General features: G+C 41.4%; 1 protein-coding gene across 5 annotated transcripts; it reads left to right on the top strand.

Moving 5' to 3' along the window:
- The first annotated feature begins 810 nt into the window (after positions 1-810).
- On the top strand, positions 811-20196 carry LOC121870191 (facilitated trehalose transporter Tret1-like). 5 transcript variants are annotated; one of them, XM_042371948.1, is made up of 5 exons: positions 811-901; positions 10732-10765; positions 17102-17255; positions 17554-17753; positions 18221-20196. In XM_042371948.1, the coding sequence occupies exons 1-5, from the start codon at positions 864-866 to the stop codon at positions 19292-19294; spliced, it is 1500 nt and encodes a 499-aa protein (XP_042227882.1). In that variant the 5' UTR covers positions 811-863; the 3' UTR covers positions 19295-20196. The 5 variants fall into 5 exon arrangements, with proteins under 5 accessions (XP_042227882.1, XP_042227883.1, XP_042227887.1 ...); XM_042371949.1 differs by having other exon boundaries at positions 17102-17237; XM_042371953.1 differs by lacking the exon at positions 17102-17255 and having other exon boundaries at positions 835-901.
- Positions 20197-24478: the final 4282 nt, after the last annotated feature.

The raw sequence follows: 24478 nt of genomic DNA on the forward strand, positions 1-24478 counted from the left end.
CCGTGCCGAGCAGGATAGGACTCGTAGCAACGGATTTAAGTTGAATAAGTTTAGGTTTAGGAGGGAGATAGGAAGGAACTGGTTCACAAATAGGGTGGTAGACGAGTGGAACAAGCTTAGCAACTTTGTAGTAAGGGCTGGAACGCTGAAAAGTTTTAAAAGGAGGCTGGATAGATTCATGGATGATAGAGAGTGGTAGTAACTCTCGACAGGAGCTGCCATGCACAGGCCAATCGAACTATTGCAGACTCCTTATTTTCTTATGTTATGTTAAGTGTTGATAAAGATGGCGAGGAAAACTTCACTTCATTCTGAGACTCTATGAAGTAAGTTCGTTTTCTGCTATGTTAATCACTTTGCATAATTTACTAAAGTTTTAAATTGATAACTTCCGTCTTGTGTTTTACTATGAAAGGACAATATAATTATTACTGTTGGGAATAAATAAAAAAGATTGTGCAAGTGTTTAACGAGTACTTGGTGTTTTGAAAGAGAGAGACCGATAAACAGAAAGAGGGAGGGAGAGAGAGAATAACAGACTGTCAGACAGACAGACACGTTAACTGGCATACAAGAACAATGTGATGGGTGACGTCATAGAGTTGCCAATAGTGTGCTGTCAAAAGTTTATTGTGAATAGCGTTGTAAATAGAATGTACTATTAAAATGAATGTGATCTCATTAAAAATTATCCAAGAATCATAAAAATCGTAAGACAAAGGGTAATTTTCTATATACATGTAGTTACCAAACCGTCTCTCTAGTTTTCCCTGTTGTGGTGTCAAGTTGGTAGTGTGACGTCACTTTCGGTGGGTCGACACAGTGTGAGTTCTTGGCAGACGACTTCAACAGTCAAGCAGGACATGGAGGTTGAGGAGGTACGTCACCACATCGCTCCCGGGTAAGTGTCTCTCTTGCTGTCACGTGATCTTACTTCCTTATAATCTCTGTTCCTCTGTTCCTTTAAAGGTTTAAGGAGTCGAATTTTTCGTCATGTGAAGTGTTGCGTGACCACTACACCTTTTCACATATCCGTTGAGACATTGTTACATAACTAATTGACAAATTTCATAACCGAATGACAGAACACATCGAATGACAATCTAAAATAACTGTTGGTGGTATGTCATTCTCCAATTGTTACATTCTCAAACTATATGTAGACTGTCGGTTTATTGTTCACGTCTGTCAACTTCATAACTTATGTCAATCACTTCCGTTAGCATGAACGAACAGTGGAATTTTCTTGTGATGGGTACACATGATGATTTCGTGCCATTTATCACCACATCACTGCTTGAGGTCATGTAGAGTCTCTGATCCACGCAAGGGCATTTCCTAGAATCCTGGACCCTTCCAGTTTAATTTTCAGCCTTTCATGGGGTACAATGTCGAAAGCCTTGGGAAAATCTACGTATATATATTGTCGATATTACCAAATATCTAATACCTTGAGTAATTGTGTTAAGCAGGAGCGCCTCGGCATAAAACCGTGTTGGCAATCATTTACAAGGTTGTTTCGTAGTACATGTTACATCATGGCATATCTTATAATGCTCTCAAATACTTTACATACTATACTAGTTAGGCTCAGTGTTACCAGAAGCATCTGGCAGGAGTCTCAAGTACTGTACATATAAATTTAATAATATAAAGAGGCTTACTAAAGCCTAAGGAAGGAAGGTCATTCCTTCAAAATAATATTTATATTATTTTTGAAATATCTGGTCAGTATGCAGATAATAAGCATCGTGCCTCCGTCAGGAGGTCGCGGAGTGGTGGTATAATCTCGGGAGGTAGTGGATGAATGTGCGGCAGTCAGCACTCTTGCATAACACACATCACATTGTTCTGGGGAGCTGGGGATACCAACCTCCCAAGCAAAATCGTACCCGATGATGATTCGAGCAGCAACCACGTCCTTCTTCCATTACCCTTTCCCGTACACACACACGAGAAGTCAGGAAGTTTACAGAGAGCATCTTACCGGGTGGGCGGGGAGACCAAGAGAATGTCTGCTTCCTGAGCCTCTCTCTGTTTGGGATGAATTTGTGTGCTAAGTTGTCGAATTGTTCGAGGGACGACATAATCAGGTGTGACCTTGTAAGTGCCGGTATTGGCAAGTCTATCTGCTGCTTCATTCCCCGAGGTATCAGATTCAGATTTGCCCCCGAGGGGGTTAGTTTATTGGGCACCCCCTTACATCCTGTGCAAGGTGAAGCGCAGAAGCGTTTACAGCGCCCAACAGGGAAGTATGAAAAGTTCATACTTGCCTTTCCCCGAGGTATCGATATGACCACAGCGATGTTATTGGACATGGTCAATCAATCACTGTACCGTCATCATATCTGAGGGTTGGCGACCACAGTCCACCACTCTAAACGTTCTCAGGCTGTTTTGACCAATCATCTAAGGTTTTTTATCTCTCTGTGGACCAAGTTTTAATTTCATTCACCCATCCCAGTCTCTACCTTCCCCTGGCCCTCCTACCATCAACTTTGTCCATTAATATTTCTGTTATTATTCCACCATCACTAATTATATGACCACAAGTATCTCACTTTTCTTTTCTTTTTCATATTTTAAATATTTCTCTTGAAGTGTTTGTTAATTATAGTACTTCTTCACTTGTTTTCTTGTCAATGTAGCTTATTCTTAGCATTCGCCTATTACACCACATTTCAAAGGCCTACAACCTCTGCTGAAAGTATCCATACATTAGTCCTTGCCAAATACTGTAAAGCCTTTCAGCAACTTTTTTCTAACATTAAGGTTAACATCCCTTTTCATTAGGTCTTTTATATTATTAAAATTAATGCTGTTTTTGCTTTACCTATTCTTGTTTTGATTTGTTCCGTACAAATGGATTATGGATGTTTCAATCTATATCTTGTAGAAGCAGCTTATCCAAGATATTGATTGAAACATATCCATTTTTCTCATAAATGTCCCCGTTTACAGAGGAACACCTTACTTAGAGCATGAATTCATCCCCCTCTTATCTTATTGTAACTTCAGTTACTGAAGTTACAATAGTTCAGTATTTTCATCTGGCAGCGCTAGACGATTACACTCAGCTGAGGAAACATCATCGGTATTGTAATCTTCCCAAATGATATACACTTTCCCTCCTCACCCCCCAGTACTCCGTTTCCCCCTCACAGAAAGACAACTACCTCGACACATGTTTCCCTCTCCCTTTCGTTCACTCGCAATTTCTTCGAATTCTCACTTAAGGGGTCAGACCTCAGGGAGAGCGAGGACTGGCAACGCTAATTGGTAAACGCAGGAGTGGAACCAACTGCACTTGTCTCTAAATAGAGTAAATTGGAGCCTTTTGAGATATCTATGAAGAAAATAGCCCACACTGTTGTGGACTAACTCTTACTGAAAACACTGTATTCTTTAACATCGGATTGACTTTGGGCAACGTCGTGCGGTGTCCTTTCCTTTGCCTCTGTTAACGCAAGATACACTCCAGACACATTTAATCTCTTTGATACAATTTGCCCTAAAAAATAAAGAGGTGTAGTAATCAATATACCGCAGTCAACAATTACGCAAAAGTCGAGAACTCGGTGTAAACAGCTAGAAGTGCAGCCCAATCCACAGCCGCGTGTGAGGAACCCGAACTCTCAAAACAATGGGTTGGCGGTTTCAGTATACAACTGTTAAGATGAAGCTGCGCTTTCTCAAAAGTGTCAACAAACTTATCGAGATTAAGTGACTTAAATTCTATGTATAATGTTAACCCATTGGGCACAGCGGCGCCTCTGAGATGAATAAAATCGTCTAACGTTATTTAAATTAAAATATAAAGGTGGCGTCCCCGTATTGAAGGTGTTAAAAGAGCTTGAGACGAAGAATTGGATTTAATAAAGCAAGAGACAATGGGATAACTGTGGCAGTGTTTTATTTTGGTGTAACGAAAAGTTTACACATAAGAATATAACGAAAAGATAAGATAATATAAATGTTATCGCTGCTGGCTTTATGGTTGGTATCAACAACCATGTGCCTCCCCCACCCCACACGGCCTGTTACCATGTAGTGGATTTCTCCCCTACAAACGCTGTTTGTCGATGGGTAGTCGACCCAGCGAATTCCACAGTGTGTGCCTCGTGGTCTGGGTCAACCAGCGCCGCCTTACATGACGGAGGTCAACTACTAAGCCACGCCTACCTCCGCTATTTAAGACCTGACCTCGTGGTGACCTGCCCCTTTTCTACCTACACCAACCAGCCAGCAACACCACCTCCTCCGCCGCTGCCTGGCGGCCCTCGCTCTCCCCGGCGAGCATGGCGACCCACAACTCACAAGCTGTCCTCCTCTGAGCACCCTCACCAACCAGCTCTCTCTACTCAACGCTTGTAACCATGCTGCCTTCCCAGCACCAAGCTGCATTGTTCATCCAATACAACATGTATACAGAGAGCACATTGTGAGTTTCCTTTCTCCATCCCATCCTGAGTGTGAACCCAAAACACCACGAACCCCACAACCACACCAGATGTAGCGACTGGGGGCGGTGTTTACCACCGGGAGTGTCATCGCCACTGACGTAAGTGCTGGCATCGCCGGGAGGGTTTTCATCGCTGGCGTCAACACTAGTGTCTAGTGTCAGTGCTGACGTTTTTGCTGCCTTACCCGAACAAAAATTAGGGAGTGGGCGGTGTTTACGGCGAAGAGATCATGACTCTGCTAATATATAGAATTGGTAATATATGTTTATAACACAACAATGCCTCCCGATATTTACACCAAGGACCAGCGCTAATCTGTCCTTGAATACCTCGAGTTAATGTTGCACAGTGAAGGTTGGACAATATTGGCAGTCGCGTGTTGCTGTAAATAGTTACCTTGTCTGCCCCATCACGTGTCCTGAGACATAATACTTGTGTACTTCTGTAATGTTTATTGTGTGAGCCTGTAATCGTGTTTGTGGAGAGGAAATTAATAATAATATGCTTCTTAAACACACACACACTTATAAATCGATCGGTAAAGGCCACCAGTATCAGGACTTGGGAAATGTCAAACTGAATTATGTTGTAAGTGGATGATCTTGGCCCTATTGAGCACTATAACTTAACCCCTTGGGCACTATAACTTAACCCCTTGGGCGCACTACCTTAACCCCTTGACCTATTACTCAACCCCCTGAGCACTATAATTTAACCCTATAAAGTAACTCTAACATATACTCTCACACATTTATTATTCTTTGCTCTGAATAAAAATCACATGTCAAAGACAATCAAATTCTCTCACTATTTGTGTGTCCTTTTTATATTGAACTCAACAATTACTAAGACTCTTCACGTTGTTATAATCTGCGAATTTTGTTTCTCTTAACCATTTAATTGTTGATGAACTTGTGTGAGTATTAGATTTGTAACACTTATGTAAGACTGTCTCCCCTGACGTCATCACTACGGTGACGCCACAGAGGGGATCCCGCTCACAAGTAGTTAAACCCCTTGATTGTTGAAGCGTGTAAACATATACAGATTTTTTTAACTGTTTGGCTAGTTAGTGTAATTGTTAAACTTGTTACGCGCTTAAAGGCCTTTTAGTTTAGTAATGACATGATAACATGTTAATGATAGTTAATAACACGTAATCTCATGGTAATTAGTGTAGTTATAGTAATTTTGGTTCAAATTATACTTATAATGCCATTTTCTATCTTAAAGCTCTGATATGACCACTTGACTCAACCTTGCGTTATTTCGACTAGGTTAGGTTAGATAAGACTGGATCGAATCAAATTGGGTTAAAGTAGATTGATTAAGTTAGATTAGGGTCTGTATCAAGTAGCACCTGTATATGGAGCAAGTAACAAGATCACTAGATTACACGATGTTGTAACTGTATGTATATTATGTATGCTGGATTATGTATTATGTATGTATATTATGTATGTGCTCCATTTATATTTATTCAGCCTAGCTAGCAGCGTGTGGCAATGTTATTACCATATCCCACACGCTTAATTAATGTGCCTGGCGACGTATGGAAGCTGCTAATGTATCACTTGCCATACGTCGTCTATAGCAGTTGACCAGGACCTTAGCTAGGGAGCAGTGCTATCCACCTCTGTGTACATACTCTTATCCAGTAAACCGAACCTACAAAACTATACAGGTGTTTGTGTTCTCTCCTGTATATAGAACTTATTACCCAGAACATCTAACATGGCGCAGTGCGTAGTTTTACTGGATTATTACGAGTGATTAGTGCAAGTTTGTGGAAAGCCGGCTGATGGATCCCCGCCTTGGGTCAACCCCGCGTCATCCCTCGAAGAATTTCGCAACTTTGAGCAGTGTCAGTGACAGTGATTTTCTGTGAAGTGTTTAGTGCATTGTGTGTTTCGTGCCATTCATGTGTGACCTTGTTCGAACGGATTTCCAAGGTATACGGCATGTTCTGGGCATTTGTGGGGTGTAGAGCTCAGCGCACCCTCCTCTGACCGTTTACAGAGAGCGACTGAGCTACTCCTATCTCCACCCCCCTCCCTCACAGCGCCGCCTCCACCCCCCCTCACAGCTGGGGCGAGACGCTCTGCCTGCCTGGGACACACACACATACATGTACTAACACTTGCTGACCGCGCGGCTTCATTATATATATTTTATATATATAACCTACTTATCTGTGTATTGAATTAAATTTTTTTGTCTGAAATCTTGTTGATACGACGGGCTGACCGGTCAACACTGATTTAAGACACAGTACACAGATAAAGTAGTTATGTCTCATGCCTTACGTAGCCGTGGACCCAGCGCCTGGATGAGTCAAGCGGATGATAGTCCCCCAGAGATGGATGACCAGGCCGGCCCAGCTCCCACAACATCGCGCAGCCCTTCACCTCAACATTCAGCGTTATCTCCAGAGATAATTGCCTTAATGAAGTTTATGAGAGATGAGAGACGCGAGGATGAAGCTCACAGACGTTTGGCGGATGAGCACAGAAGGCAAGCAGAGGCAGAACGAGACCACCAACGGAGAATGGAAGACAGTGCACGGTTTGAAGCCTTGATATCTCGCCTCACTGTTAACCAAGCCCCTGGCTCTAACACTGCCTCGGTACTGAATGGTTCAGATACCTCATCCATGCTTCCTTCACGCCCCCCAGCCCCACCTAAAGCAGCAGCTCAAACACCGCCCATCTTGGAGCCTGATGTAAATTTCCAGACTTTTCGCGAATGGCGGCGGCGGTGGGCTGATTATGCTACAATGGTGGATCTCCAGAGTTTGTCACAGCCTAAACAACTCATCCAGCTGCGTATGTGCCTGTCCTTGGAAGTTCAGCGTGTCTTAGAACATACGTTGCAGGTACCCCCAACCTCTTCGCTGTCTGTAGAGGAGGTACTGGACGTTCTACAACGGCACATCAAAGGACAGCAGAATGAAGCTCTGCGCAGGAGGGAATTGTTTAGCTGCAGACAGATGGAGGGTGAGTCTTTTGACGCTTTTTATGTACGTCTTAAGAGAGCCTCGGAAGAGGTAGATATATGTTTAGGCCACCACCAGCAGTGCGAGGAGACCCAGTTGAAGCAGGTGATCCTGATGGGTGTTAAGGACGAGGAACTTGTCCAACGCCTCACCTCCCTCGACTCTTCCTCTTCTCTTCAGGATGTGTTGACGATATGTCGCTCCTATGAGGCTGCCAGGTGTGCCACCTCTGCCATCCGAGCTCCCCCTACAGCTGTACGCGCTGTTTCCCGGTACAAGAAGGACAAGAAGTCTGCTCCTACGCCTTCGCCCACCACGTCCACGCCCGGTTCATTTTGCAACAACTGTGGTAAGCAGCACGGAACACAGGTATGTCCAGCTGCTCAGTCTACCTGCAACAGTTGTGACCGTATGGGCCACTGGTCGCTCACAGTGCGGTGCCCAGCTAAGTACGTACAGTGCAATGTGTGCGGTCGTCTGGGCCACTATGACAAGTGTTGCCCTACCCACGAACCCAAGGGACAGCGTCGGCGGAAGCCTCGGCGCCCTTCTACCAGTGAGGGCCGCCCACAGTCGCCAAATCAGAGGCACGACGACCCTGGACAAAGCCCGACCCATTTTAGGAGGGTGTACTCCTCGCATCCCAGGACCAAAGTCCCCCAGTACATCAGCGTCATCGTGACCTACGGCGGTGTGTCATCCCGTCTTCAGATGTTGCCCGACACCGGCGCTGATGCTACAGTCATCGGTCCCCAGCATTTGCGATGCTTGGGGCTCTCTCCAAGCGATCTAGGACCGCCTCCCGAGGACCTCTGCATCATGGCAGATGGTTCACAGATGGCCCCAGCCCTGGGTTCACTCTATGCACATGTCACCTTTGGCAACAGGTCGTGTCAGGCCTGGATTGACGTGCATAATGGTGTCCCGACTCCCTTGCTGTCCTACAGACATTGTCAAGAGTTGGCCATCATCTCCCAGGACTTCCCAACACCGATTCTCGAGGTAAATTACGCCAACAGGGTGCACGAAGGGAGCAGCAACTACCCTGCTGCCGCCCTACCCCTACCTCTGGCCAGTGACACCTCTCCTTCGGTAGTTGTCCCTGCTGCATCACGTCCCCACGCCTTGGCTCGCCTTCACGACAGTCACCGTGGAGCTGAGGCCACCAAACGACGTGCACGACAGACTGTGTTCCGGCCTGGCATCGACCCCGACATCTCCAATGCTGTCCAGGTGTGTAAGCCCCGCCACGTATTACAACCCAGCCAGCAGCAGGTACCCTTCATGAGTGACGACAACCCCACCCGCCCCTTTGAGTCTGTGTCGGCCGACTTTTTCTGTGTGTCAGGAAAGTCCTTCCTGGTTATCGTCGACCGTCTCTCTGGTTGGCCGGTTGTCATCAAGGGCGGTAATGACACGACGTCTGCCGCCACCATCAGCAAGTTCCGCCACTACTTCCGTGACGTGGGCGTTCCTGTACGCCTGCGAACCGACGGAGGGCCTCAGTTCACAAGCCGGGACTTTGCTGCGTTCCTTGACCGATGGGGAGTCCGGCATGTGTTGTCATCGCCCCATTACCCGCAGTCCAACGGCCACGCTGAGGCTGCTGTCAAATCCTTGAAGCACCTCATCCTTAAGGTGGCCCCTTCTGGGAATATTGACTGCGAGGCCTTCGACCGGGGTCTTCTTGAACTCCGCAACACACCCAACTACACCGGACGCTCCCCTGCCCAGGTTTTGTATGGACGCCCCCTTCGTTCTTGTGTCCCTGCTCACCCTCAATCCTTCTCCAAGGAGTGGCAGGCCAAGACAGAGGATTGTGATCGCCGAGCCGCCGAACGTGTTCAGGACGTCGTCGCCCGCTACAACGACCACGCCCGTTCTCTCCCCAGGTTGAGTGTCGGCACCCAAGTCCGTGTTCAGGACCCGACCTCCCTACGTTGGGACAAAGTAGGCGTAGTCATGGGTCTCGGCAGGTCACGGGACTACCAGGTGCGGTTACCCAGTGGTCGTGTGTGGTGGAGGAACCGCCGTTTTCTCCGCCCCGTAACACTGCCTTCTGCTGGCCCCGCCACCAGTGTTGAGTCCCATACCCTTCCCAGTGATGAAGTCCCTCGACGCTCAGAACGGATCCAGAAGAAAAGGTCCGCTCAAGACTTTGCTATGAGCGTATAGGGGGGAGGGAGGTGTATGTATATTATGTATGCTGGATTATGTATTATGTATGTATATTATGTATGTGCTCCATTTATATTTATTCAGCCTAGCTAGCAGCGTGTGGCAATGTTATTACCATATCCCACACGCTTAATTAATGTGCCTGGCGACGTATGGAAGCTGCTAATGTATCACTTGCCATACGTCGTCTATGGTAGTTGACCAGGACCTTAGCTAGGGAGCAGTGCTATCCACCTCTGTGTACATACTCTTATCCAGTAAACCGAACCTACAAAACTATACAGGTGTTTGTGTTCTCTCCTGTATATAGAACTTATTACCCAGAACATCTAACAGTAACCACTAAAATAAGGTTAGGATATAAATACATCTGGAGGAGTGAACGAAATTAACTGCAAAGTGTGCAAGCCTGACATATGACCTCACTCTCCAACACCACGTCTTAGACCATTAAATAGAACTCTAGAAACAGGTCCAAGTATATTGTGTGTAATGCACTTTATCTCTGACCACTGGGGCTCTGATGAACACCCTTTGTGACCTCTACTCTGTAATCTTTTTTTGCGCTACCGATAACAGGATGATGTCAGCGGTAAAATCAAAATTAATTTAGTATTACACGCACACTCATTAACTTAATGTTCATAATTACACTAACAAAAATATAACCACCGTCTACTTCAATTTACATTTTACAGACTTACCGAGAACATGGGTTGATTGGCTAAGTATATATTACATAATTATAAAAAAATTAATCTCCAGTCCTTGCTTGGTCGTCCGTGTGTCTGGTTATATTCAGGGTCCCTTTGATATCCTCTCTTATCTGACACAGTGAGCTAATGTTGCCTCACCTTCCTTCTCCTACCCTGTACACACTCTTCAACACATAAACTACGGTGATCATCAAGTCCATATGCACCTTGTTCTACTTATAACAAGGAATAACCACATCATTAGCAATCGTAGGTGCACAGAGACTTTTCGATCAACCTGTGTAAAGAGATTATTTTGCATTGAGGTCTTATCTACGGTTGTTTTGAATAGATAATAACCTTAATTACACGTATGTTAAATTGGTTTACCTTGTTACAGGGCGGAGAACACCGGTCGGGGAGTTCCTACGATAGTAAGTGTTTCCCCGTCGTGTTTTTATTTAATATATTTACTTGGTTTTTATTTCTTTATTGTTCGGTTATGTTACGTTTCCTTTAACTTGGCTTAGTTAGGTTAAGTTAGCATAGGTTTTATATAAGATAGGTTACAGTAAGGTAGGTTAGGTTAGGTCATAGATTAAGTTACTATAGGTGTGTATAAGTTAAGTTACATTATGGTTGGTTAGGTTAATATAGATTCAGTTAGATTACATTAGCTCGGGTAGGTTAGGTTAGGTGAGGTTGAGTTAGGTTTAAGTTCGGTTAATTTAGGTTAGATTAGATACGGTTAAGTATGATAAATATTTCACAACCAACAACAATAACACAGGTACACATCCTCCACCCACAACAATAACACAGGTACACATCCTCCACCCACAACAATAACACAGGTACACATCCTCCACCCACAACAATAACACAGGTACACATCCTCCACCCACAACAATAACACAGGTACACCTTTTAGAACATGAATTCATCCTCCTTTTATCCTATTCTAACTTAAGTATTATCATCTGATAACACTAGACGATTACACTCAGCTGAGGAGGCCCCCTTCAGTAATGTCAAGTTTTATCTTGCATTGTAATTACCTCCAACTGATATAGCATACAGTATACGTTCTGTCACCACCATTACCCTAAGCTTCCCCCGCCCCGACACACCCTCTCCCTTCCGTTCACTAGCAAATCCTTCGAATTTACACTTCAGAGTTCAGGATTTACATATCAGGGATTGGCTATGTGGTAACGTAGGATTGAAGCCAACATACATATGCTATCTATAAACACATATACATACACACATACACACACAGTTGCCTCAGATTCAGTTTACATTAGTTAATACCAGTGTGAACCAGTTGGAGTGTCTACACAGTTTGGTCATTGTGTCTAGAATTCTCTTTTATTTTCAGAGTCAGTTGTTCATTACACAGTTGATAAATTAACAGTAATTATTTTTCATTGAACACATTTAAAAAACAAATCTTTCAAAAGTAGTTCACATTAACGAGGGGAATATAAGTGATATTTCTGATTGAATAATTTCGTCTGTCTGGGAAAGGTAGCGGTCGGTCTTTTCATTGTTACACAGTATAATGACAATAATGACTGGCAAGTGCTGGGTATGTCGAGCTCTCTTGTTACACACTGATGCCAATACCGTGCATGTATTGGCTTTCTGTTATACGTTGACCAAGAGCTGGACATGTACTAGCTCTTGAAAATACAGTCCGTGAGCACGCACCAGTGTTGGTCAAGCCTGGTCTAACCGGAGCTCACAATTGGGGCTGTCACAACTTCTCTGGCAGGTTATACAACAGTTTACAACTTACGCTCCAAGGATGTTTGCTCTGATAGTTTTCTGTACTGATAACTTTATTTTAAACCTCTTGTGTGGCAGCCATCTTCTGACTCCAAATACGTACAGTCGCCTGCACTTATACCTTGTACAGTGGCTGTTTTGTGAGATGTGCCAACTGTGGAATGCTTATCTAACATCCTTAGTCTGGCTACTATTGAGAGGTTCCTCAGGGTCATTCCAGGAGTTTTAATACGATGTAAACAAACACAGAGTTGCTAGGTATAAGTAGTATAAACTAGAAAATTATCATGTTAAAGAAATTTTAAGATCAGCGAATTTGAGGATGAGGAAGACTTACTCACGAGGTATAAATATGTGTCAAAAATAAGCTCTAATGTCACCTAACCTCTCCCTCCCTCCATTGTCTGCCTTTCACCTCCTCGGCCCGCCTCCCACCAACCACTCACGCCAGTGTTGCCAAAAGCGGACAGCCATTCGAAAAAACAGCTCCAAGGAAATCAACCACAATAACTAGCCCAGGGCACAACTTTCACATACAATTAACTTAGCTAATCAGTAGCAAAGCAGTCTGGCCGCCACCTACTACCTCTTCTTATATTTCTTAAATTTTCAAACTATTAGCCTTTTCCTCCCTCCTCTAATCTTCTTTCATTCCCTCCTTTCTCTACAAAAAACTCACCCACCCACATCCCCCCCCCCCTCCCCGTTGCTACGTGAGTTTTAGCTAAGGCTTCAACACCATCATGTTCACTGAGCTGTCAACAAGACACATGTGTTTGAGTTTTTTTCAGAGACAAGCGGGTGATAATCTGAGTTTAGGGTATCAAGAGCAAGTAGTGAGGATAAGGAGTCAGTGATGATTAGACTGTCAGTGGCAGTGTCTTCAACAAGTTTCAGGTCTGTGAGTATGGCAAATACACCTTTTCACATATCCGTTGAGACATTGTTACATAACTATTTGACAAATTTCATAACCGAATGACAGACAGAACACATATCGAATGACAATCTAAAATAACTGTTCGTTCATGCTAACGGAAATGATTGACATAAGTTATGAAGTTGACAGACGTGAACACTAAACCGACAGTCTACATATAGTTGGAGAATGTAACAATTGGAGAATGACATACCACCAACAGTTATTTTAGATTGTCATTCGATATGTGTTCTGTCTGTCATTCGGTTATGAAATTTGTCAAATAGTTATATAACAATGTCTCAAAGGATATGTGAAAAGGTGTAGTTCAGTTTGTAGAATGGATGACCAGTTACTAATTCTAGCTCTTTTCTCTATTACATTACTGTTAAACCAAGTCGCAATGACAGTGTTAAGAGAGCCGTCAGTGTAGATGGTCTGTGTGATGTTATTATCAGAGTGCAGGTTATGTGTGTGTTCAAGAGCTCTCACTCTGGCTGTGTATTAGAATTAAGGTTTGTGTGTGGTCAATCGTTTAGGTGTGTGTGTGGATGTTGTGATGTTGAAGATAACTATCCGCCAGTGTGTCAAAAAGCGTTGTTGTACATAAGAACATAAGAACATAAGAATGGAGGAAACTGCAGCGGGCCTATTGGCCCATACTGGGCAGTCCCGTTTACAACCAACCCCTATTGCTCATATGAGCATCCAACCTATGTTTGAAGCAATTCAGCGTATTCGAGTTAATGATGATATTTGGTAACTTGTTCCATTCATCCACTACTCTGTTTCCAAACCAGTGTTTACCTATTTCACGCCTAAATCTAAATTTGTCTAATTTAAAACCATTGTTACGAGTTCGCTCCTGGTTGGATAATTTGAGTACCTTTGTAATGTCCCCTTTGTTTAGCCCTGTCTTCCACTTATACACCTCTATCAGGTCGCCCCTCGCTCTACGTCTCTCGAGGGAGTGCAAATTAAGATGCTTTAACCTGTCTCTATACTCAAGGTTCCTAATGCCCGGGATTAGTCTTGTCATTCTCCTCTGAATTCTTTCCAAGGATTCTATATCCATTCTGTAATACGGTGACCAGAACTGAACTGCGTAATCCAGGTGTGGTCTCACAAGAGCAAGATACAGTTTTAGGATGACCTGCTAGTCTTGTAACTAACACTCCTTTGTATGAACCCGTACTTTATTGTATTACGAGCAAAAACACATTGTTTACTTGGCCCAAGGTTCCTACTTATCATTACTCTAAATCTCTCTACTTGTCGGTTTCTCTATGGCATCGTTGTTCATTGGTATCTGGTTTCCCTGTTTACATCTCCTATACTGAGTACTTTACATTTGTCCACGTTGAATTTCATCTGCCATTTTTCAGACCATTCGAAAAATTTGTTTAGATCTTCCTGTAGTTTTGTGAGTCCTCGTCAGATTTAATAACACGTCCTATTTTAGTGTCATCAGCAAATTTACTTATGTTGCTGTCTATGCCGATATCTATGTCGTTTATGTATATAATAAACAATAATGGTCCAAGTACTGAGCCTTGGGGAACTCCACTTGTGACGTTGCTCCAATGGGACTTAGTGCCGTTAATGCTCACTCGCTGTTTCCTGTCCGTAACCACGCCTAATCCATTTAAGGATATGCACCTTTGATGCCATGAGCTTCTACCTTTCTAATTAGTCTTTCGTGGGGACTCTGTCGAGGCTTTGCTAAAGTCGAGATATACCACATCATAGTGTGCCCTCGTCCACTGATTCGAAACTGATGAAAAGAATGTTAATAGATTAGTTAGGCAAGAACGTCCGCTTGTGAAGCCATGCTGGGAATCATTGAGCAATAGGTCCTCAGGTGATTTCGAATAGAGTTTGAAATGATTGCTTCCAGTAATTTGCCTACTATTGATGTTAGACTGATTGGAAGTTAGAGGATAGTGATCTATCCCCTTCTTGAAAATCGGTATTACATTCGCTATCCTCCAGGATTCTGGTACTACACCTGTTTTTAAGGACATGTTAAACAACTTTGCTAAGGGCATACTAAGCTCTTCCTTACATTCCTTTAATACTCTGGCAAATATCTCATCGGGACCAGGTGACTTATTAGGCTTTAGTTTGTCTATTTGCTTACTAACATCGTTACTAGTCACTACTATCTCACTTAATTTGTTTTCTTCACTATCTCTGAATAGAGTCGGTGCCTCGGGTATCATGTTTAGATTTTCGGTGGTGAAAACTGTTGAAAAATATTTATTCAAATTATTGCTCATTTCTCCGTCGTTATCAGTGAGCTCGCCGGAGTCTGACCGTATTGGTCCAATCTTTTCTCGTGTTTTAGTTTGATACATTTGGTAGAATCCTTTGGGGTTTGTCTTCGCCTCCCTTGCTATCCTTACCTCATTATTCCTCTTTGCTTTCCTTATCTCGGTTTTAACTCTACTCGCCAATACCCTATAATAGTCCCGGAGGTGAATTTCGCCACGATTTATCCTTCTACCTATAGCCTTCCTTTGGCCAATGATGTTCTTTAAATAATTATTTATCCATTTAGGGTCATTGTTGTCTGATCTGAGTTTTTTGTATGGTATGTTCTGCCTTTGTGCATTAAGTAACTCACTATTTAAATTATCGTGGAACTCGGCAATCTCAGATCTCGTTATCAGGTCGGTGTCATCTGTCAGGTTCACGGCCAAGCGCGACACCCCCTCTCTCAGCTGCCTCTTTAAACTGTCAAAGTTTGCCCTTCTGAAATCTGGTACTTTAGTGGAATTTTCCTTACGTCTGCCCTGAAAATCTAACTGGAATCGAATTTCTTTGTGATCGCTGTTTGCAAGTTCGTTCCCTACCTCGACATTGCTAATGAGGTTTTCTCTGTTCGTCAGAACTAAATCCAGTATATTATTACCCCGTGTGGGTTCGGTTATATGTTGACTTAGGAAACAGTCCTGGATCGTCTCGAGAAAATCCTCTGATTCTGAGTTACCCGTAAGGACAGTCCAATCTATTTGGCCAAAGTTAAAGTCGCCTACTATACAGACTTTGTTGTGTATGGAAGCCCTGCGCATTTCATCCCAGATAAGTCGCTCATTGACGCTATCAAGATTGGGGGGTCTATATATTACCCCTGTGATTAATTTTTCCCGACCGTCGCTTAATTCTATCCAAATTGTTTCTGTATTCCTCTCAGTTTTTATTTCCTTATTTATTTCACACTTCAGATTATCCCTAACATAGATTGCTACTCCGCCTCCTTTCCTGGTCTGCCTATCGGTATGGAACAGTTTGTAACCCGCAATTTGGTATTCGACTGGTAATTCACGTGTGTCTAGGTTGATCCATGTTTCAGTGAATGCAATTATATCGATTTCTTCGGTACATACCAAGGCCTTAATATCATCCATTTTGTTTCTCATACTTCTACTGTTCGCGTAGTATACATTTAAGTTAGTCGTGTTCTGAGTCCTTCCCTTACCGCGTTTAGTTTTAAACTCCCTGTCTAATTTAGTTTTGTCATCATTCCTAACACTATTTCCCTGTAATCTTTCGCCTTGTTTACCCGCTCCCACTGCAGTCTCCTCCACCCCCGTGCTCCTATGTTCTCTTAGCAGTTTAAAGACTTCGATATCTTTTGAACTGCCCCCTCTAGAGCCCCAGCCAGGGTTGCTACTCCATCCCTAGACAGGTGCACCCCATCCCTAGCTTCAAACATCCTCATACCTCACATAAAGTACTTAAATGCTCATGGGACTGTTTAGGATAATTTTTTTCTTCAAGTTTATCAATGTCTTTCCCGTCACAAAGGGCCGGGGCTGGTGGGCGGTAATTTATCATAGATCTTATACAGCCTAGAACCATAGATATATTGTTTATTCCTATGTATTGAACTCAACAAATAATGTACTAGATATAATCTATAACATTTAACACCACAATATTCTGGGTTTTTTTTTTTTTAGATCATATAAGTACAATGTTAATTTGATTTCGTATATTTTATTTTTTATTATATCCTGTTGGTTTCTGTCGACTTGAGCTGTAATTTGTGTGACAGGTGTTGGCAGTAGTGTCCTCGGGTCTGCTGTCGAGTGGTATCTGGGCGGTGTCTGGCTACTCGGTTGTAATCCTCCCGCAGGTCAGGAACACTAACGCCACCTTCATCCTCTCACCGTCCCAAGCCAGCTGGTTCGGTATATGGTTGTCCCTTGGTTTGTTTCACTTTATTTAGGCTTACATTTTTCTAATTAAATCTACTTTACTTTATACTACTTTACTGTATCTTGCTTTACTTCTCTTTTCTTTACTTTAATCTACTTAATTTATTCTGGTTATCGTTAGTGTTTAATCATTAGGTAAAATAAACTGGGGTAACTCATGATTTTAAGGTGATCCGAGAATAGGGGAATGAGGGAGACGTTGCCTTCGGTGTATCAATGTTATATTTCTTTACCACTTACCAATGTTCCTTTAAAGCTACGTTCCCACTTAACAGTTATTCCTTTACAGCTACATTGCCACTGTTCATGTGTATCCCGGGGTCTCTGCTGGGGGGGATGGTGGGGGAATGGGCAGGACCTAAACGTCTCATGCTAGTACTCGCTCCTGTCCTTGCCTTCTTCTGTATGAGTCTTCATGTGGCGTCCTGGAAGGTCATTCAGCGAGCAGGGGCAGCCCATGCCTTCTTAATGGGTATCAGGGTAATCCAGGTACGTTATTCAAGCGGTGAGTCATCCAGGATATAAGTCATCCAGGTCATCCGGGTGTGACTTGGTTAAAGGCGGGAGTGAGCTGGCTGAAACCTGAATGTTAGTGGATGAAACATTAATTTTAAGTTTCATGTGAGATACATAAAATCCTTATGTAATGTCCAAATAATTAGGTAAATTTATAAATATTAAAGTAAAGGCGAATATAAAAACATATATAATTTAATAAGAAAAGGTTTTGATAAACAGTATTCAAAAGGTAGTGGAGTGAGATAAATGGCTGTAGTTTTGGTGATGAAAGACAAGAGTGTGGATGTTGACCTATTTGATGTAAAATGTGTAAAAAAACCAAAGGTGTGAAACAAACAGAAACCTTAAATTTAACAAAAACACATTTACTATGAATATATTATGATTTCTACGTGCAATTTTCTTATTGTAGTTAATGTTTGTTTGTTTCCTTTCAGAGTATCATCGTGGCGGTGCTTGTCCCAGCAAACACAGTGTATATTAGTGAGATAACCGACGCCCGAAACCGTGGCTGGTTGGCTAGCCTAGCGGAGGCGTGGGTCACCTTGGGCTTCTTACTATGTTACTTAATAGGCAACTACCTCCACTGGTATACGGCCGCCTGGGTTCTCCCCTTGATCACCACTGTACCAAGCTTCTTCTGCCTCCTCATGGCCCCTGAGACACCACCTTGGCTCATCAGGAATGGAAAAATAAGGGAAGCAAAATTTTCTCTCCTTCAATTGCGGGGGTCACTGGTGACCGCGGAAAAGGAGTTAAAAGAGCTGAGAAAGTGTGTCAGGAAAGGAAATGACTCGTGGTATCATTCACTGCTTTTACTAAAGAGAAAATCAAACCTCATACCTTTGATAATATCTTTACTTATAGTAGTACTAAAAGAATTGTCTGGTCTTTCCGTTATGTCAATATACATAGTGAGAATTTTCCAATTAACAGGTGTAGGTTTTAACCCGTTTTGGAGTTCATTTAACGTCGGATTAGTTCGTCTTGTGTTTAACTTAATTGGGTCGGTTCTGTTACACCACTTACCGCGCAAGTTTCTTCTTATCGGTGGAGCCCTCTTCTCCTCAGTGGGCACAATGGCAATTGGGATTTTCTTTTTCCTGCAATATAAAGGGTGTGACTTGATGCAGGTAATTTGGCTGCCACTGGCGGGCATGATAGTATACATACTTGGCATTTCAGCGGGCGTGCAGCCTTCCAGCTGGGTGGTGGCCACAGAAATACTCCCTGGACCTGTGCGTTCCCTGGGTCTAGGTGTCTCTGTTACTTGTTATGCCATCTCTTCCTTCTTCGTCTCTAAAACCTTTGAGGATGTACAAAAGATATTGGGGCTACATGGTTTATTTTGGTCCTACACTCTTGGCTGCTTGACGAACGTCTTATTCGTTGCTTTTTTTGTACCAGAAACGCGTGGAAAATCTCTGGAAGATATTGAAAAAACCTGGGCACGGTCTTCTGAGAGTGTACAAATAAAAGTTCCAGATGAAGAAATTAGATTTACTCAATAAGTATATGTGTAGTGTGTGAAGCAATCTGAAGATAGTAGATGAGGCTGCCGGGCTGCCGGAGAAACCAAAATAATGATGATGACTTCAATTTCCAACAGTGTTCATTATGGCTGCTAGTCCCCGTTGTGTACTTTGTAGTCATAATTGAGGAAAATATTCCCTTATCATGGCCAGAAAAGTGTTTTAAAGTATGGTATATACACTACAGTAGTACTTATTGTGTCCTCAGAACTAGTAAATTTATGAACACAATTTGTTTATCTCAGTTACTGCCAAATGGGAGGCGGCATTTCTCAAGATTTGTGTTTACGACCAACCATTTGTAAATGTCTTAGCTGCCGTGAGAGGATTTCAAATGTGGCATAGACATAGCTACTGAGTCTAGTGAATACCCAACAAAGTCCACAGTTACACGAGCATATTAGGCGATGTCAGATTTAAAGCTTCAGGGACGTATGAATACCAACCCAAAACACTGCAGTTTCTCGTTTTCTATGATGTTTCTCATTTTCTACAATGTTTCCCCACTTTTTACAATGTTTCCTGTTTTCCATGATAAAATGTCCCTTTTTCTATGATAAGTTTCCCATTTTCTATGATAAGAGTTTACCAGTTTACCGTTGAGGGTAGGAGGGTTTATTTCTCCAGCAACAAACCAATAACGCTCCTATGAGCGTTAACACTAACCAACACCTAAACTTGTTCCATTATACTTACTCTTAGTCTGTTCATCAATGTTAAGTAAACCCGGTCCCCCGTCTTGTGTTTTCTCTCAGAATTGAAATTTAAGAGTTTAACTAAGTACTTTCAGAATAACACATTACCACCAAAATCTCAGTTTGGAAAACCAATGTTGGCGGATAATTATCATTGAAAAATGTTATTAAACATTCCAAACATCATTGCAACCACTAATTACCCCAAAATCAAATCGTTGTGCGTATATTCGAAATCAGCTTGCTCAGGAGTACCTATAATGTAATTTTCAACTAAATCTAATTTTTGGCCAAAACCTGCGAAAATGTAAGTCTTACACCTTGCTAATTTTTCGATCAAAATATACTTTTCAATCAGAATTGAATTTTAAGTGATTTATCTAATTAAGTGCTTACAGAATAACACATTAACACCAAAATCATGGTATGTGGAGGGAGGGAGGGGTGGTATGTGGAGGAAGGGAGGGGTGGTATGTAATTCTGTGTCATTACTAAGGAATAACCAAGTCTCAGGTGCACTCTAAAAGAATGAGAGAAAACGGAGAACTCAGACGTCCTGAAGCGATGAGAAAACGGACTCTTCAGACAGGGGGGACTCAAATAAAGAAAGGATAGCTACATCTTTTGTGGACTATTAAGCGTAATATGAATCGTCTAATTTAACGTTAACTTACGTGTACGACCGTGGTCATTACAGTGTGTGGGGGAAGGGAAGGATTAGTATGTGGAGGGAGGAAGGGAGGGGTGGTATGTGGAGGGAGGAAGAGTTGGTATGTGCAGGGCTGGGGAGAGAGGAGGGATGTGTTTCCCAGGTGTGATTTTGGTGTTTTTGTGTTCTTCTGGAAGTAATTAATTGGTTAAACCCCTCAAATTCCAATACCGAGAGAAAAGTCTAATTTGGTAAAAAAAAATTACTAAGGTGTAAGACTTATGTTTTTGGCCAAAAATTTTATTTTTTTGTAAATCTCAGTACAGTATATGTACTCCTGAGCATGCTGATTGCAAATCTATGAACCTCGTTACGATTAGGGATTAGATTATCGAATTTGGGGGAAATATTACCATATTTTGCAAAGTAGATTATCACAGAAAATGGGAAATATCTACTTTCTGGGAAAGTTGGTTATCTACTTTCTCGAAAAGTAGATTATCTACTTTTCGGGAAAGTAGATATCGACTTTTTGGGATATATTACCTAATTTCCCGAAGTAGATTATCATAGAAAACGGGAAATTTGTACCATAGAAAATGGGAAATATCTACTTTCCAGGAAAGTTGGTTATCTACTTTCTCGAAAAGTAGATTATCTACTTTACGGGAAAGTAGATTATCGACTTTTTGGGGAAATAGATAATCGACATTTAGGGAAATATTACCTAATTTCCCGAAGTAGATTATCATAGAAAACGGGAAATTTGTATCATAGAAAATGGGAAATATCTACTTTCCGGGAAAGTTGGTTATCTACTTTCCCAAAAAGTAGATTATCTACTTTTCGGGAAAGTAGATTATCGACTTTTCGGGGAAGTAGATTATTGACTTTTTGGAAAATATTACCTAATTTCCCGAAGTAGATTATCATAGAAAACGGGAAATTTGTATCATAGAAAATGGGAAATATCTACTTTCCGGGAAAGTTGGTTATCTACTTTCCCAAAAAGTAGATTATCTACTTTTCGGGAAAGTAGATTATCGACTTTTCGGGGAAGTAGATTATTGACTTTTTGGAAAATATTACCTAATTTCCCGAAGTAGATTATCATAGAAAACGGGAAATTTGTATCATAGAAAATGGGAAATATCTACTTTCCGGGAAAGTTGGTTATCTACTTTCCCAAAAAGTAGATTATCTACTTTTCGGGAAAGTAGATTATCGACTTTTCGGGGAAGTAGATTATTGACTTTTTGGAAAATATTACCTAATTTCCCGAAGTAGATTATCATAGAAAACGGGAAATTTGTATCATAGAAAATGGGAAATATCTACTTTCCGGGAAAGTTGGTTATCTACTTTCCCAAAAAGTAGATTATCTACTTTTCGGGAAAGTAGATTATCGACTTTTCGGGGAAGTAGATTATTGACTTTTTGGAAAATATTACCTAATTTCCCGAAGTAGATTATCATAGAAAACGGGAAATTTGTATCATAGAAAATGGGAAATATCTACTTTCCGGGAAAGTTAGTTATCTACTTTCCCAAAAAGTAGATTATCTACTTTTCGTGAAAGTAGATTATCGACTTTTCGGGGAAGTAGATTATTGACTTTTTGGAAAATATTACCTAATTTCCCGAAGTAGATTATCATAGAAAACGGGAAATTTGTATCATAGAAAATGGGAAATATCTACTTTCCGGGAAAGTTGGTTATCTACTTTCCCAAAAAGTAGTTTATCTACTTTTCGGGAAAGTAGATTATCGACTTTTCGGGGAAAGTAGATTATTGACTTTTTGGAAAATATTACCTAATTTCGAAGTAGATTATCATAGAAAACGGGAAATTTGTATCATAGAAATGCGGAAATATCTACTTTCGGGAAGAGTTGGTTTATCTACTTTCCCCAAAAGTAGTTATCTACTTTTCGGGAAAGTAGATTATCGACTTTTCGGGAAAGTAGATTATTGACTTTTTGGAAAATATTACCTAATTTCCCGAAGTAGATTATCATAGAAAACGGGAAATTTGTATCATAGAAAATGGGAAATATCTACTTTCCGGGAAAGTTGGTTATCTACTTTCCCGAAAAGTAGATTATCTACTTTTCGGTAAAGTAGATTATCGACTTTTTGGGGAAGTAGATTATCGACTTTTGGGAAAATATTACCTAATTTTCTGAAGTAGATTATCATAGAAAACGGGAAATTTGTATCACAAAAAATGGGAAATATCTACTTTCCGGGAAAGTTGGTTATCTACTTTCCCGAAAAGTAGATTATCTACTTTTCGGTAAAGTAGATTATCGACTTTTTGGGGAAGTAGATTATCGACTTTTTGAAAATATTACCCACTTCCCGGAAGTAGATTATCATAGAAAACGGGAAATCTTGTATCATAGAAAATGGGAAATATCTACTTTCCGAAAGTTGGTTATCTACTCTCCCGAAAAGTAGATTATCTATTTTCGAGTAGATATGGGACTTTGGGAAGTAGATATCGACTTTTGGGAAATATTACCCACTTCCTGAAGTAGATTATCATGGAAAACGGGAAATTTGTAATCATGAAAATGGGAAATATCTACTTCTGAAAAGGATATTCATTTTCCTAAAAAGTAGATTATCTACTTTTTCGGGAAAGAGATTATCGACTCGTAGTAGATGATCTACTTCGAAGTAGATAACCAACTTCCCGGAAAGTAGATATTTCCCATTTTCTATGATACAAATTTCCCGTTTTCTATGATAATCTACTTCGGGAAATTAGGTAATATTTCCCCAAAAGTCGATTATCTACTTCCCCAAAAAGTCGATATCTACTTTCCCGAAAAGTAGATAATCTACTTTTCGGGAAAGTAGATAACCAACTTTCCCGGAAAGTAGATATTTCCCATTTTCTATGATACAAATTTCCCGTTTTCTATGATAAGTAGATAACCAACTTTCCCAGAAAGTAGATATTTCCCATTTTCTGTGATACAAATTTCCCGTTTTCTATGACAATCTACTTCGGGAAATTAGGTAATATTTCCCCAAAAGTCGATTATCTACTTCCCCAAAAAGTCGATATCTACTTTCCCGAAAAGTAGATTATCTACTTTTCGGGAAAGTAGATAACCAACTTTCCCGGAAAGTAGATATTTCCCATTTTCTATGATACAAATTTCCCGTTTTCTATGATAAGTAGATAACCAACTTTCCCAGAAAGTAGATATTTCCCATTTTCTGTGATACAAATTTCCCGTTTTCTATGATAATCTACTTCGGGAAATTAGGTAATATTTCCCCAAAAGTCGATTATCTACTTCCCCAAAAAGTCCATATCTACTTTCCCGAAAAGTAGATAATCTACTTTTCGGGAAAGTAGATAACCAACTTTCCCAGAAAGTAGATATTTCCCATTTTCTGTGATACAAATTTCCCGTTTTCTATGATAATCTACTTCGGGAAATTAGGTAATATTTCCCCAAAAGTCGATTATCTACTTCCCCAAAAAGTCGATATCTACTTTCCCTTAAAGTAGATAATCTACTTTTCGGGAAAGTAGATAACCAACTTTCCCGGAAAGTAGATATTTCCCATTTTCTATGATACAAATTTCCCGTTTTCTATGATAAGTAGATAACCAACTTTCCCAGAAAGTAGATATTTCCCATTTTCTGTGATACAAATTTCCCGTTTTCTATGATAATCTACTTCGGAAAATTAGTCAATATTTCCCCAAAAGTCGACAAAGTACTTCCCCATAAAGCCGATAATCTACTTTCCAGAAAAGTATGTTAGGTTAGGGGGTTTCACTACTTTTGGGAGGGC

The sequence above is a fragment of the Homarus americanus genome, unplaced genomic scaffold (genome assembly GCF_018991925.1).
Source record: "Homarus americanus isolate GMGI-L3 unplaced genomic scaffold, GMGI_Hamer_2.0 scaffold29924, whole genome shotgun sequence".
NCBI classification, from domain to species: domain Eukaryota; kingdom Metazoa; phylum Arthropoda; class Malacostraca; order Decapoda; family Nephropidae; genus Homarus; species Homarus americanus.

Excerpts from the sequence above, each read along its gene's own strand:
- LOC121870191 (XM_042371948.1), top strand. The coding sequence starts at position 864 with ATGGAGGTTGAGGAGGTACGTCACCACATCGCTCCCGG. Across the intron at positions 17,256-17,553 it reads CGGTATATGGTTGTCCCTTG|CTACATTGCCACTGTTCATG; the intron begins GTTTGTTTCACT and ends ATTCCTTTACAG. Across the intron at positions 17,754-18,220 it reads TGGGTATCAGGGTAATCCAG|AGTATCATCGTGGCGGTGCT; the intron begins GTACGTTATTCA and ends GTTTCCTTTCAG.